This window comes from Herpailurus yagouaroundi, unplaced genomic scaffold (genome assembly GCF_014898765.1).
Source record: "Herpailurus yagouaroundi ecotype Mexico unplaced genomic scaffold, PumYag 29, whole genome shotgun sequence".
NCBI lineage: Eukaryota > Metazoa > Chordata > Mammalia > Carnivora > Felidae > Herpailurus > Herpailurus yagouaroundi.
Genome location: NW_024412377.1, coordinates 94304856 through 94320333, shown reverse-complemented (window position 1 = coordinate 94320333; position 15478 = coordinate 94304856). Strand labels below are relative to the sequence as shown.

Genomic DNA, 15478 nt, shown 5'->3' with positions numbered 1-15478 from the left:
AATATGTGGGTTTTTGTCAGTGGTAATATCTGAACCACTTACCCCATCCTTAGGTTGTTGGGTGGAATATTTTAAGGAGTAAAATTAAAATCGTTATTGACATTAAACCCAGCATTCTTCTCTAGGTCTGCAAAGCCTTTCTCTGTCTTAGAGGAAATAAGATTAAGTAGGGTGTCCTTTCATTTATCATTTATTCAGTAAATATTTATAAAGCATTTGCAATGTGTGAGTGATGGGGCTTGGAACTGCACTGTGGGACTATAGTGGGGAAAGAATAAACATGGTCTCCGCCCTCAGAGGCTGAGGGAACAGCAGGAAGGGCACTGAGACACCCCTCACAGGCCGAGGGAACAGCAGGAAGGGCACTTCGAGCAGGAAGGGCAATTCCACCTCCAGTGCAGTCATGAACTGGCTGCATAATTTTGGCTGATGTATGGTTCCCAAGACCTTGGTTGCCTTATTGATAAATTGAGTAATTATACCAGCTCTAACATTTTATTCTCCTACGACTTGATTTCTTCTAACTTTGACATCTGAAAATTATTTTAAAAGCATGTCATCTGTTTATAATTTTATTATTTGGTTTACTTTTTAACATTGAAGTACTTAAGATCCTAATCCCCTCTTTGAACATCAGTGCGCACACACACACACACGTGTGCACATACATATTTTGAAGATGTGTAGTGCTTATCTTAAGGGCAAAGTTTGGCCCTGCTCTGTAAATGTGTTCAGAAAATAATATAACACAGATACTGAAGGCAGCTTGTTTTTAACTTGTAGCTAAACATGACATTCAAATGTTAATTGGATGAATAAATCTTGTTCATTTTACAGACATGGAAATGTCAATGAAATAAAACTATTTATCACAAGATAATGGTCTCCTGCCGCCAGATAAATGCCAAGATGAAGATACTTATTGAAAATGTATCAAAATATTCTATTGCTATTTATTGAAAATAAAGGTTGAGGAAAAGTTCAACTTTTCAGGTCAAACATGAGAAATGCCCTGCCTATGGTATTAATGTATTATATCATCAAACACAATGTGCATGGTGTAGGGACATGAGAAAATTCCAAGAAATAATGGCCCTTAAGTGAATCCCTTAGCTTTGTAGTGTGAAAGTTACTGGAGCCGTTCAGTGGGAGCTAGGAGGAGATACCTACTATGTATTAAGCTCTGACTGTGTGCCTGACCCAGTCCCAGGTGTGTTCACTGATGCACACCTGTTCACGTGAACAGAATTTGAAAAGGATAATTATCCATTTACAGGTAAGGTTGAAAGCCAGATAGCTTGCAGTCACATAGAGAGTGCTGAATTCAAACAGCAGAATTCAAACTCAGAATTCAACAACAGAATTCAACAGCAGAATTCAAACTCAGCCTGGACTCCCAAGTCCAGAGATCTTCTCTTACACTTCGCCATCTCTACTTAAACTCCATAAGTCTGAATGAAATTACCTTTTGCTTTTGGGGGTGTGGTTTGAGTAGATTATTTCTCTGAGTTTTATTGTAACCTGATGACCAAATACTTCTTCAGGTCTAATGATTTGACGTACTGATGAGCTTTCTTTAAGTGTTATTTTCCACTTGCCTAAAGAAGGGAGCACACTCATAAGTTCTGAGGACTTGATAGCTCTGAGTGGGACAGTAGCATTAAGTTCTAGTAGTAAGACTACCTTCTGCCAGCAGTTTGTGCTTTCAAGGTCTTTAGGTAATTTTCTCTTACTACTTTATTTTGCCAATTTAGACACCTATTTCTCTACTAACCTTATGCCATAGTGGCCTTCATAAAATAAATTATTTGGATTGTTACGAATATAGGTGAATTGTCAAAGCTGTTTAAAGAAAGGAAGAGAGAACTCTTGTTCACTAGACATTGTCTTAATCTCTTCATACTGATTCCTTCTCATGTTCCTCCAGCCTTAACTATTCCTTCTCCACCTGTCACAAACACTGGGTGTTAATGGCTCCCTCCTCTGGACTGTCTGAGAATTGCAGTTTTCATCTTGGCAGTGACCTCTTTCTACCTAGTGTTTTAGTATCAATATACTCTCGATATACTTTGTCATAGTTTCACTAGCAAATGGTACGCTTCTTACTAGGAGAAACTGTGTGCTTTCCTTTTCTCTATTCCCCATGGTACTCAGCAGTGTGATTTGAACATTACAGATATTTAGTCAATGAGAGAGTGAATGAAGCATGTGTATGGTCTTTGATTTAAGAACTAGAGGGAGTATTAAGATTTCAGAGGTATTCGTAGTGCACCCTTGTGAGTATGGAAGTCTGTCTACCTGGTCTTTTTCCTATGCTTGTATCTATTAGTCATCTCTAAAATACATTTGGATTTTATTTATTTTTCAGAATTCCTATAGGCAATGAATGAGCAGATAATTTAACTGCTAGATGCTTACAAAGGAGAGAAGCTTGACTGTTTAAATTTCCCTCAGGAAGAAAATAGTAATTCCTATAGCACTCTTTTGATACATAAGTAATATGTGTACTAGCAAAGATTTTTTTAAAAAATATAATATTCTTCTAGTAGTTTTAGATAGACACCAAGCACCATTGTGTCAGATGGATTACTGACAGTCTTTACCATGCACTTTTGCAGATGGAAGACCTTTAGCTCTGAAGCACATATGGGAAGGAATCCACGAGTGCTATAAGACAAGGCTGCTGCAGGAGCCATGGGACACTATTACCCAACAGGTTAGAGAATATTTTTATTTTATTATATGTCATTCTTTCCCTCTGCTCGTATTTTCTTCTCGTATTCTCTCCCCTACTCTTTTTGCCTATTTCATTTCTCTATATCCTTACAAATTTCAGTTCAGAAACAGTTTCCTTTAAAACACCTTCTCAGATCCAGAGTTGGTTTAGCCTTCCTGTTATAAACTCTCAAAACATCCTATAATTTTCCGTTATAGTGCTTATCACAATTTTAAATTATATATTTAGATAGTTTTTAAAAAACATATTAACGTCTTTCTTTGTCATTATACCGTGTGCTCCCATGTGGGCAGACCCTGTTTTCTTTCTCTTTATGGTACACCTAGCACTGATACGGTACTTACCATATAGCAAGCAGTCAATAAAAATGTATGAAGGAAATGAGAATAGAAACTAAGTTGGCATATTCACTAAGAAGTACATGATTTAGCTTGTGTCATCTACAGTGCTTCAGAATTTTACTCATAGGTACGTTTGCCAAAAAATTAACTTTTGATTAATAATAGGTTTGCAATAAGTGATCTGAAAAAAGTAGAGAAAATGCATCTGCAAAAGTAGATATAAAAAGTAGATTTGTAAAAGTAGAGAAAAATAGATCTGTCAATCATATAAGTCATTATTACTGCCTTGCTAAAATCAGCAGTTAATTATTTTAGAAATTTAAAAATACTCATCACCTTGCAACCAATCATGGTCTCCTTAAAAATAATTTTTACTTATATCAAAAATCTTATTTTTTCCCAGCCTCTGTTAAGCTTAATCAAAGCCTCCTTTAAAAATGACCTTATCAGCCATTAAAATCTTTATGCTCTCTTATGTGTTTGATCATAATAACGACAGTTTACCTCCCAATCAGCATAAGAATCCTTAGTATCTTGTAAGTAGTTCTTTGACAGTGACTCCAAAGGACCATTTTGTAGGTTTTAATTAGGGACAAAACTAGGTTTAAGTACACAGCCCCTGAAATTAATCCTTTCCTTTCCCTTCCCATCATTGCACTCACACATAGATCTAGTCCTGTGGCCTCACCTGGAACAATTAGTAAGCCCTTGAACCTCAGGTCTGTTCCTTCACTCCCTGCTCCTACCATTAGTCACATCCTCCTAACCATGGTGCACTTATCTTGCCTATGTGTAAACCTGCAGTAGCTTCCAAAAGCCTATGCCATGTGGTCTAAATGCCTGACTGGGGCTCTATGGCTGCCATCCCCTGGCTCCATCCTACCCTTTTGAGCTGATCTTCTACTCCTACTCCACTCTATATAGCCTCAGCTCCTTCTGAACAAGGCTTTCCATTTTCCAGAAGCTATTCTGTGCACTTTGTTCTTAGAATTCTTTCCAGACTTAAAGACTTCCCTATTGCCTTTGTTCTATCTTTATATTTCCTTTTTGTTCTCTCAAGTTTCTTTCTTGAAACCACTTCAGCTCACAAAAGTGACCCCCTCTGAAATTCCAGTAGTGTAGACCAGGCATGGGTGGTTGCTATGAAGAAGGATAAAGAGTTATATAAGCAAATCCAATCATAAAGATTTTTGGCAAGAGTGTTTTATGTTATGCAAAGCATTTTATTTATTTAATTTGTTTTTCTTTTACCATTTATTTATTGTTGAGAGATAGAGACAGACAGAGCATGAGCAGGGGAGGGGCAGAGAAAGAGGGGGATACAGAATCCAAAGCAGGCTCCAGGCTCTGAGCTGTCAACAACAGAGCCTGATGCCAGGCTCGAACCCACAAACTGTGAGATCATGTCCTGAGCTGAAGTCAGAATGCTTAACCGACTGAACCACCCAGGCGCCCTGATTTTTTTTATTTTTTAAAGGTTATTTTGAGGGAGAGAGAGTGTGTGGACAAGTGGGGGAGGGGCAGAGAGAGGGAGGGAGAGAGAGAGAGAGAGAGAGAGAGAGAGAATCCCCTAAGCAGGCTCCACACCTGGAGCCAGACATGGGGCTTGATCTCACGAACCATGAGATCATGACCTGAGCCAAAACCAAGAGTCAGACACTTAACTGACTGAGCCACAAAATGCCCCTATGCTAAGCGTTTTAGATTAACCTTTAAGTATTGAGTGCTACGAGTTTCAACTTCCATTGTTCTGCTAGTGACCACAGACTGTCTCCAAATGTATACTGTAGTGTCAGAATCCACAGGACCCAGAAAATGTTTGGTTACAAGAGTCCAGGAAGATGGCAAAAAGTAGAGGCAAAAGATAGATAACAAAGATCCTGAAACACACATGTATTTCACTTTAGTGCCTTTTTTGTCTGTTCCTTTTAATTTCCATTTTGCGTTTTGTTCCTGAGCCCAATTCTTATCCTTTTCCTTTTTCTGCCACTAGCAGCCCTGTTATTAATCTCAGTGCAAGACCATAGCACAATTCCTGGTGATCTGTGTCATTTTGGGTTTTAATTCTATGTGCCTCTGTTCTGACTTGTGACCTATGAACAAGACTTTGGACTCAACTGTATTTTCTTAGTTTCCTAATACCACGTTACCAACAGATTTCTTTCTATTGATAGAATCGTAAGTTGCTAAACCAGCCAAATGAACCAATCTGTACTTGGATTGTTTTTAAAGAAATTGACTAATATCTTTTCATTTGTGGATACTTAAGTGGCAGATAGACAGCTTATTAACAGACCATCTTTTTCCTACCTGTCATAGTATAGTAGTAATGATGAAATCACAATAAGCGCTGATTGTTAACACCCAAGCGTGGGGCTCATTTAATGGGAGGGATGGTTGGTATCACCAAAGTACGGCACAACTGTAATATTTAGTTGTTCCTTTGGAACTTGTCTTATGGGGATTAATCTGTGGACAGGTATCCCACTTTTGGCAACAAACTTTGTTTAAGCTTTAGAATTGCTTGTCACGGTGCATGTCCAGTGTTTAAAGACCTTGCCAGGGAAACTCTTTTGTTGCCTTTGCATTCCTGACATGTGAAAGTCATCATGAATATCTCCTTTGGAGGTCTTGGCTTTTAATCCTAGATTTGTTAATGAGTTGGTATTTGCATGCTTTTTTTTGCTTGAGATGTTTGAGAGAGTGGGTCTTCATTTTTGTAAAGCCCATCTGGAGAAAAAGTAGGGTGTCCTCAGTGGGGTAATGGGGATGGTGTGATGCAGCACTAGGGGAGAATGAGCTGATAGAAGATTGGCGACACTGAATGGTAAATAGCGTTTTGCAGAATTATACTAAAGAGCCATTAGCTTGCAGACTGAACGTGATAATAATATCCTGTCCTCCAGAGTGGCTTAAAGACAAAAGCAGCCCTCACATAATATAAAATGCATTTCACTTCATTTTAAGGCTTGATTGTGCTCATATAGTTTGTTGCTCTTCATCTTTAGTAATCACACTTCTGTTCTCTCAGCATTTGTCTTGATGATAAGGACCTGTTCATGTCAGACATGAATGCTCTCTTTTGACGACAAGCCACTAATGAATCTCATACATTTGATTATGGTGATTACTTACCTGCTTTTGTCCAATATTACGAATTACCTATTATCTCAACCCTGTAGCCTAATAAAGAACTTCTGAAAGTAAGTTAACAGATGCCTAGGTTGGATCTGCCCAAATTGGTACAATGAATGTTACAATAATGATCACTCATAGGTGTGGGCTGTTTTAGGTAAAGAACTCCTGTGATCTTGGCACAGACTAAAAGTCATAATATAAGAAAGTATACCTTCAATTTTACTTGAAGATGTGTGTTTTTATGTATGTGTGTGTGTAAGTGGTCAGATAAGTAATTGTTTTGTACTAGTTTCTTGTTTGTCAACTTTATATTATGGAAAATTATAAACATATACAAAAGTAGAGGTAATAGTATAATACATTTAAAAACTAATGGTCAATCTTATTTATTTTAGTGTCTTACCCAATGTGAAATTTTTTAAAGCAAATCCTAGATATGATATCTCATCCATAAAAATTTAAGTATGTATCTGTAAAATATAAGGGCTTTGCACCAGTGTTTATAGAAGCTATATCCATAATAGCCCAAATGGAAACAACTCTGATGTCCTTCAGAGCATGGAGATTAAACAAAGTGGTACACCCTTACTAGGGAATACTACTAGGTAATACAAAGGAACCAATTACTGATATGCTGACCAACCTGGATGAGTGTCCAGAGAATTATTCTCAGTACAAAAAGCCAACCTCAAAAGGTTGCATAGTATATGATTCCATTTAATCTAACATTTTTTAAGTGACAAAATTATAGATTAGAGAATGAATCTGTGGTTGTTGGGTGTTAGAGAAGAAGGTGTTCCTGGGAAGGAAGAGGGTATGGCTATAAAAGGCAACACGAGGGAGCCTTGTATCAATGGAAATATCCTGTAACTGAGTGCATCAATGTTAGTATCTTGGTTGTGATATTGTACTGTAGTTTTGTAAGATGTTACCACTGGGGAACTGGGTGAAGGGTATGAATGATCTTTTTTTTTTAAATGTTTATTTATTTTTGAGAGAGAGAGGGAGAACAAGTTAGGGAGGTGCAGAGAGAGAGGAAGACAGAATCTGAAGCAGGCTCCAGACTCTGAACTGTCACTGCAGAGCCCAACGTGGGGCTTGAACCCATGAACTGTGAGATCATGACCTCAGCTGAAGTCAGACACTTAACCAACTGAGCCACCCAGGTGCCCCATGAATGATCTTTTTGTATCATTTCTTATGACTACATGTGATTCTACAGTTATCTCAAAATAAAAAGTTTAAAAAAAGATAAGAACTCTTAAAAATAACATAACCACATTTCTATTATCACAAATAAATTAATAATTTCTTAATATTAAGTAAGCAATTGATGCTTAAATTTTCATAATTGTTTTTTTATAGTTTCTTTGAATCAGGATTCAAATAAGGCTTATAAATTAAAATGTTTAACAACCCTTAAGACTTTTGAAACTAAGATTCTCATTCCCCTCTCTCTCTTTTTTTCCTCACAAATTTTTGTTGGAGAAACAAGGTTTTTGGTCCTGTAGTATTTGTAGTCTGTTGTTTCGTTGTTATTGTTTTGTTTTGTTTTGTTTTGTTTCTGATTGTATCTCTGTGATGTTGTTTGGTGTGTTCCTTCCTGCGTTTTCCTTAAACTTGTAGTTAGACCTGGAGGCTTGATCAGATTCAGGTTTGTTTTTGGGGGCATGAATACTTCATAGATGATTCTGGATACTTCTATCAAGAGGCACATAATGTTTGGTTATCTTTCTTATTTTGTGTTGTTAGAAGCCATTCATGATTATTGCCTAGATCCATTAACTCATTAGGGGTTGCAAAATAGTGATGTTCTAATTCTATCATCCATTATTTATGAGCTGGACTGTTTTATAACAGCAGTTTCCTTCACCAGCTTAGTTACTTGAGGTATGTTTCGTATAGAAAATGCAGGGTAAATGTTCTAGCATTTAAGATAATGAGCTGGTTCTCTAGCATTCTAAGGTGACCAAGAAATTTTTCTTATGTATCTTTGTGGACTTGTGGATGTAAATGTTTTATGCATTTCAATTCATTATAGTAATTATCTTTATGGTTGCTTGATTTGCCTCATGTTTGGCCACTGAAAGTCTCTTTAAGTTGGCCCCTGAGTTATTTTGATATAACCCAAGTAGCTTTTTGGTTTGAAAAGTTGTTGCTGGTTGCCCATTCATGTCGTGCAGTTCATGCCCAGACTTACCCCCCCCCATCTGCAAAGGAGGCTTGCTTTCTTTCAGAGCCTTTATCAAGGTGCTGGAGCCAGACAGGGTGAATACCACCTCTTACTAGCTGTATGAATTTGGGCAAATTACAGAAACTCTCTGTGTCTTATTTTTCCATTAAAGATAATGACAGCATCTACCAAGAGTTGTTGGGAAGACTAAGAAAGAGGGTTGCATACAAAACTCATCCTGTGCCTTATCTCCTTGCACATATTTTCTAACATCTGAACTGTGTACTTTAAGTTTGGAAACCAAAACTTTTGAGGTACTTTGTTTTTTGATCCCACATGTCTGGGGAAGGCTGAGTACAAATAAATGAATGGGATTGGGTAGATAAAGTTGGAAAGAAACTCGTTATGTTTCCTTGTGTGATCCCTTATAAGTACATGAGAACTGGATTAAATATTGGCAGGAAATAGAGTTAAGAGGAACCTGTGCAATGCACATTTTACATATCCCAAATACCATTAATTTCATTTTGAAGACTTCATCATGTCTAAAACATGCAAAAATATGGTAATTAATTTCAGTGAGTTTTCATCGTATTTCCATGATAATCTCTCAGGGTAAAAAAAAAAAAAAAAAAGAAAACACAATAAAAAACAAAACTCCTTAGACACCTTTTGGTGAAGAGATTGCTTTTGACTCTCGGTGATGCAGGAAGTCACAAGTTAAGGAGTCTTAAATAATGAAGCTTGATGTGTTGCCTCGTGATTTATAATGATGGCTGATAAACTGATGATTTAATTGTGCTTCCTCTAGTAATAATCTTAAGTGCTCAAGTGAAGTTCCAGTGATTGGCTTTCTTCTGAACTCAGTCTCCCTGGAGTCTTTAGGCATCTCTTTTACACAACATCCGATAACTGACTTTTAACTGTTCCTATTTTAAATAATACAAATCAATTAAAACACACAGCTGTTTAACAAAACTTCTCGACGTTGGTACAGGTCTCTGTGGGTATTTCCTGATAGCTCATAATGACATCAATTTAGTGCACCTGGTAGGATCTGTGTGCACTGGAAGTGGCTTAATTCTTAAATGACAAGAAAATTAAGAAGCCTTTTATGGATTGTTGCTGCTGCTTCAAAATCACTGCCAGCACCATTGCAGACTCTTTCATGGTGCAGTTTTATTTAAATGGCACTGCAGACACCATGTGATTGTTTTCTCTGTAATTTGCCGCTAATTTGTTGATTCTGGGTTTCTAGGTATTCATTCTGGACATTCATAAGTAACTTTAGTGGGTAGGTTTTATAGTGCCGTAGTAAATGCATCTAGCTTGCAGACTTTTTGTAGAAACTTTCCAGTGTTTTCACAGTACTCAATGATTCTACCACACTGTACTATCTTACGAGAGTAGAATATGCTTTCATCACTGTATCTCATTTTCTTTGGTATCTTAAGATAATGATGACAGTGCTATTTTTCTCTGTCTCTATTAGTAATTATTTCTAGATTGTCAGTCTGCACATGCATTGTGACTTTTAATATTTATTGAATGCTGATGCTGTACTTCACTTTCCATATTCATTTTTTTAATCAATTCAGAAATATCCATTGTCACTTACACTCCACTGTGCTTTTCTTCTTGTGGGGTAAAAAACACATTTTCATAAGTTTTGCTTGTTCCTTAGATTAAGAAGTATATGAAACCTTGTTCTCTTTATCTTTTACTAAATAATTAATTTCTCTCACAATTTTCTTTGATTTTACACCCTGAAATGTTTTTAGAAAGCCTTAACTTTATCCTAGATGCTATTTAGTCACTGGTATGATATTATTTTCTCATCCAACTTTTACTTTTTTTTTTTTTTTTTAATTTTTTTTCAACGTTTATTTATTTTTGGGACAGAGAGAGACAGAGCATGAACGGGCGAGGGGCAGAGAGAGAGGGAGACACAGACATGGAAACAGGCTCCAGGCTCTGAGCCATCAGCCCAGAGCCCGACGCGGGGCTCGAACTCACGGACCGCGAGATCGTGACCTGGCTGAAGTCGGACGCTTAACCGACTGCGCCACCCAGGCGCCCCTCCAACTTTTACTTTTTAAAGTTTTCTGGCCATTAGCCACTAATTAAGTGTTCAGAATAGTCTACGTAGAATTGGGGGAGGTGTGATTTATTATGTAAGACCCTTGTCTTACTAAATTAATTTCTAAGATGTTTTGTTTTATTCCATTTAAATGAGAGTTCACATAAATAAGCAAGGAAAGCTTTTTTTTTTTTTTTTTATAAATAACCAGCTTATATTGGTATATTTGGGTTTTATTTCTTTAAATTGAAATTTATTTCACTAGGCAATGAAAACAAGAGACTGGTTAACGTACTTTGTCATATGTATATCTGATTAAGCAGAATATTGCTTGGCTTTTTACCATCACAGTTGCACTTTTGACTCAGCACATGCCTTGATTTTATATAAGACTTTGTTTAAGGAATTTGCCAGCATTTCACTGATCCTTGAAATTTCTCTTTCTAAAAAAGGAGCAGCTCATAAATGTAAAAACAAAATGCCATTTAAGATATTTATAATTAATTTTAATACTAATCTTAGCACATTTCATTTTGATAATTACCATCAATTTTTAATTTTTAATAAACATCTTAGTTCTAAAACTTTATGTTTGAGGAATATTTGTATTCTCATTTCTGGTTTTTGAGAAAGAGGTTAATGGTGGGTAGGCAGGAAGAAGCAGCTAGAGGTAGATAGAGAAGCCTGGGGGAGCAGAAAGGCAGGCACAAGACCTGGAGGGGGGATGGCAGGTGGACTGTGCAGACACACATATTCACAGGTATGTTTTGAGTCCCCTGTAAGGGTATAAGCTTCCTAAGAAAGATGCTACTTGTTTCATCTTTAAAAAAAATTTTTTTTTACATTTATTTATTTTTGAGAGACAGAGCACAAGTGGGGAGGGGCAGAGAGAGAAGGAGACAGAATCCGAAGCAGGCTCTAGGCTCTGAGCTGTCAGCAGAGAGCCCGACGTGAGGCTTGAACTCACAAACCGTGAGATCATGACTTGAGCCGAAGTTGGACACTCAACCAACTGAGCCACTCAGGCACCCCATATTTTATCTTATTTTTGACACCATGGTGCCTGCACACACATATTCTACCATGTAATTATTGCACATTTCTTATTCCACTTCCTACCCTTTACAGATTCTTTTTTCACCTGTTGTTTTCCTGATTCTTTTCCACGTGAGCTGTTATATTCTCCATATTTTATTTGCAGTGTATATTTTATAGTTTAAAATTTGGCCAATAAATAGGGATAATACCAAAGTATATAAAGCAGGTGTACAAATCATTACAATTATTATATAATATTATCTTTTCAGTATATTAATTCATTTCTACTTCCTTCTATCCAATCTGAATTTCAGAAGTATTTCAAGTGGTATATACACATATAGTCTAATATAATAATGCATATACTATAACCATCAAAGCAAGTGAATAAGAACTCAGTGATGGAGGGGGAAAGACACTTGGGACAGAAACATCTAAGCTAAGGGTGATTTCTGAGTTTTCTAGAACAACAAGTAACAAAAAGGGAAAGCCAATTAAATCCGTTGCTTTTATTCTGTTATGGAAGGATGCCGACAAGTTTATCAGGAGAAACAAAATTCTCTTGTGTTAAATTTTAGTAAGATAATTTTACAAATATGAAAAATTAGTCTCCTTTATAGATACCACATAAACCAACTTCAGGAGATGGGGAGAGAATGAAGTCAAGTTGAGGTATTCTGAGAGATACAGTAATCTATATTGCACATTTGGATATATATGGCAAAGGCCCTTATTAGCAGCTTACTGTTCAGAGTCAGCCTGCAGATGTTTTTTGAGTGCTTTGAAATTTTTTTGAATTTGAATGCCTTTGGACTGGATATGTGCTCTGTAGTTAACCATGGTCACTTCCCCTCCCTATTGCTTCATACCTTGTCTACGCTTATTTACTTTGCCTACCTGTTTTCTAAAGGCATTTGTGTTTGCCTATTCCTACATTGATACAAGATGCAAAGAAAGATCTTAGTGATTCTGTATGATTCTGAATTTGTGAATCATGGTATGTATTTTGGACTGTCCTCAGATAAAAGTGCTATCACCTGGGCTTGCATTTTTAATAATTGCTGTTTTTGTCTGATTAACAAAAGTGATACATACTAATAATGTTTAACAAAATACAAAATAGCAAGAAGAAATGAAAAATTACTCATAATCTCAAACATTCAGTGGTACCATTGTTAACCTTTCAGTGCATAGCTTTCTAATGTATATATATGGGGGCACCTGGGTGCTCAGTTGCTTAAGTGACTGACTTCACCTCAGGTCATGATCTCGCAGTTCTTGACTTTGAGCCCTGCGTCAGGCTCTGTGCTGACAGCTCAGAGCCTGGAGTCTGCTTCGGATTCTGTGTCTCCATCTCTCTCTGCCCCTCTGCTGCCTGCGCTCTGTTTCTCTCTCTCTCAAAAATAAATAATCATTAAAAAAATTTTAAATATATACATATGTAATATATATATATTCACATATATGTATATATTATATATAAATATACACAAATACAAATGAGATTATACTATGCACCTGGTGTTTGAAATTTACATCACAGACATCTTTTTATGTCAATACTTAAATACATCTAAGTTTTCCCTTTTTTTAAGTTGATTTTGTTTATTTTGAGATAGAGCATGCATGTGTGAGCAGGGGAGGGGAAGATAGAAAGAGAGAACCCCAAGCAGGCTCTGCCCTGTCAGCACAGAACCCGAAATGGGGCTCAATCTCACAAACTGTGAGATCATGACCGGAGCCAATATCAAGAGTCAGACTCATAACCAACTGAGCAACCCAGGTACCCCTAAATTTTCCTTTTAATAACTATGTAGAATTCTAAGGCCAATGCCATAATCATTTTAACCTATTTTATATTTTGAACTGAGTTATTTTCCAATTGTTTGTCTTATAAACAATTCCTAAGTGAACATCCTTGTATTTATAATCTGTCTGGTTGTCAGATTATTTCTTTGGAATAAATCCTTAGAAGTCAAATTGGTGAGTCAGTAAGTATTCACATTTAAAGATTTTGTTAAATATTCCCATGTGTACTAATTCTTACTACCCGTAGTATATTAGAGAACTAATTGTCCTAAGTACTCGCTGACACTGGTCACAATTGTTCTTCTTAAAGTGGTACAATCTGATGTCAACCAGGCTTCTGACAGGAGTCTTGTACTTGAACCCTGAGTTACTGATGAATAGCTGAAATGTGAATTTTTCTTGCAATTCACTGGCACATACATTTTAGACACTAGGTAAGTTGACATAAGGTCGTAACTAAAGGGTCTGACTTCCATTCTTGCCAACACTGAGCACTGTTTCTGCTGTCCAGAGGCAGCTCACAGGAGTACCTGCCAGCAAGGCTGAGGCTTCTATTTTTATGTAAGCCCTATTAGATTTGCACAAATGATTGAACAGAATTCATGGAAACTTGTAAGTCTTTCTCCTTTAAGTATGGAAGGTAGGATCTTAGAGAGCAAGATTTTTGCCAGCAAGAATTATCAGTTACCCACTGTATCCATTTAACAAGATTGTATGTAATTGAGTAAAACTATATCTGAAGGGGCCTGCCAAGTGATGTAACTATCAATACACTGCCCTGCAAACAATTAAAAGTTAGCATTTTGAATACTTTGAAAGTAGTATCCATTTAGGTTCGAAAGAACATCTTCCAAACTGAAAAATTTGATTTTGGCACAGTTGTGCTTAAACTGTTCCTCCTGGCAATAATTAGCTGCTAGATTAATGTATTCTTTAAATAGAACAAGGTCATCACCACATAGACGGGTGCTTGTCTCTCTGTTTCCTGCCACAGGAAATCAAGTATTCAATTCTTCTAAAAGCCATATGAAAGTGGAAATAAATTTATGTGTGGGGCATGAATGGAACTCTATTATACAACCTTTTAAGATTAGAATTTATCTTGCCTAAAGATTATTCTAGTAATAATAGCTAACATTTATGGAGAGTTTCTCAAGTACCAGGCATTCTTCTGAATACACATATTATTTCACTTAATCTTCTGAACTCTCCTAACAGGCTGAATCTATTCTCCAAACTTTAGAGAAGGAAAAACTGAGGCACAAAGTCATAAGATAACCTGCTAAAGGTCAAACATCTACTGAATGACAGAATCAGAATTTGAGCTTACGACCTAGAGAGCTCATGTGTTAATGACTATTTTGTTTCTCCCACAATGCTAATCTTGTTCTCAAGATGTTATCATATTGAAGATATGTTAAAGTAGATCTGAACCCTTTCTGGGTCATGGGCCTCTGTGAGAATCTGATGAAAACTCTGGAGGCTTTTCCTAGACATATAGTATTTTGCAACCCTAATCAGCAAACCCCTCAACAAGACATACAAATCCTTGGAACTTGTAATGGCCATTGTGGATTAGAACTCAACATTCACCCTATCCTGCTTCTCTTCTCCCCTTCCTGTACTGCAGACATTGGAAAGCTGAAACATGATTCTCCATCTCCTTTTTGGAGAGGTGTCTGAATTTGATTTAGGTTCATCATATTAGATGCATTTGTGCAGGATTTGGAAGGTAGAGGTGTTGGAGGCTGCACTTTGTTGGAAACACTGCAGGTTGCAGAGGTTTTCTGTATGGCTCCAGCATTGGTCACTAACTTTGGGTGTGTCAAGAGGGAGAGGATGGCCAATCATTTTGCTGGTGTGAATTGCAACAGGTGTGGCCCTGGCAATGGCCACAGTAGAGGCAAGTTTCTGATCATGGGAGTGGAGGTGTGATTCTAGAATGACGGATTCCTGATCTGAAAAGAAGCAGTAGGTCCCGTGGTGTCCAATTCTCCAGTATGGATTTGGAAATTATTCTTGGAAAGTCATTTAGAATTTGTTTTTTCAACCCTCCCAATGAGGGTTTCAGCTAGTCAGATGTTTGTTGCAACTGAACCTTGATTGCTACAGTAATGTATAGCTGGACCTGAGGATAGTTTTTTTCAACAGGTTGGAAGTTT

General features: G+C 36.9%; 1 protein-coding gene across 10 annotated transcripts in view; it reads left to right on the top strand.

Annotated features, from left to right (window-relative positions):
• Positions 1 to 15478, top strand: part of ATG10 (autophagy related 10) — a 267932-nt gene that overhangs the window by 179058 nt on the left and 73396 nt on the right. For all 10 annotated transcript variants that reach the window (XR_005782828.1, XR_005782863.1, XM_040449437.1 and 7 more), the window contains one exon: positions 2619 to 2716. Coding sequence is in view for 8 of the 10 variants with exons in the window: in XM_040449437.1 (XP_040305371.1) it covers positions 2619 to 2716 (98 nt within the window). In the remaining 2 variants the exon portion in view is untranslated. The remainder of the gene's footprint in view (positions 1 to 2618; positions 2717 to 15478) is intronic.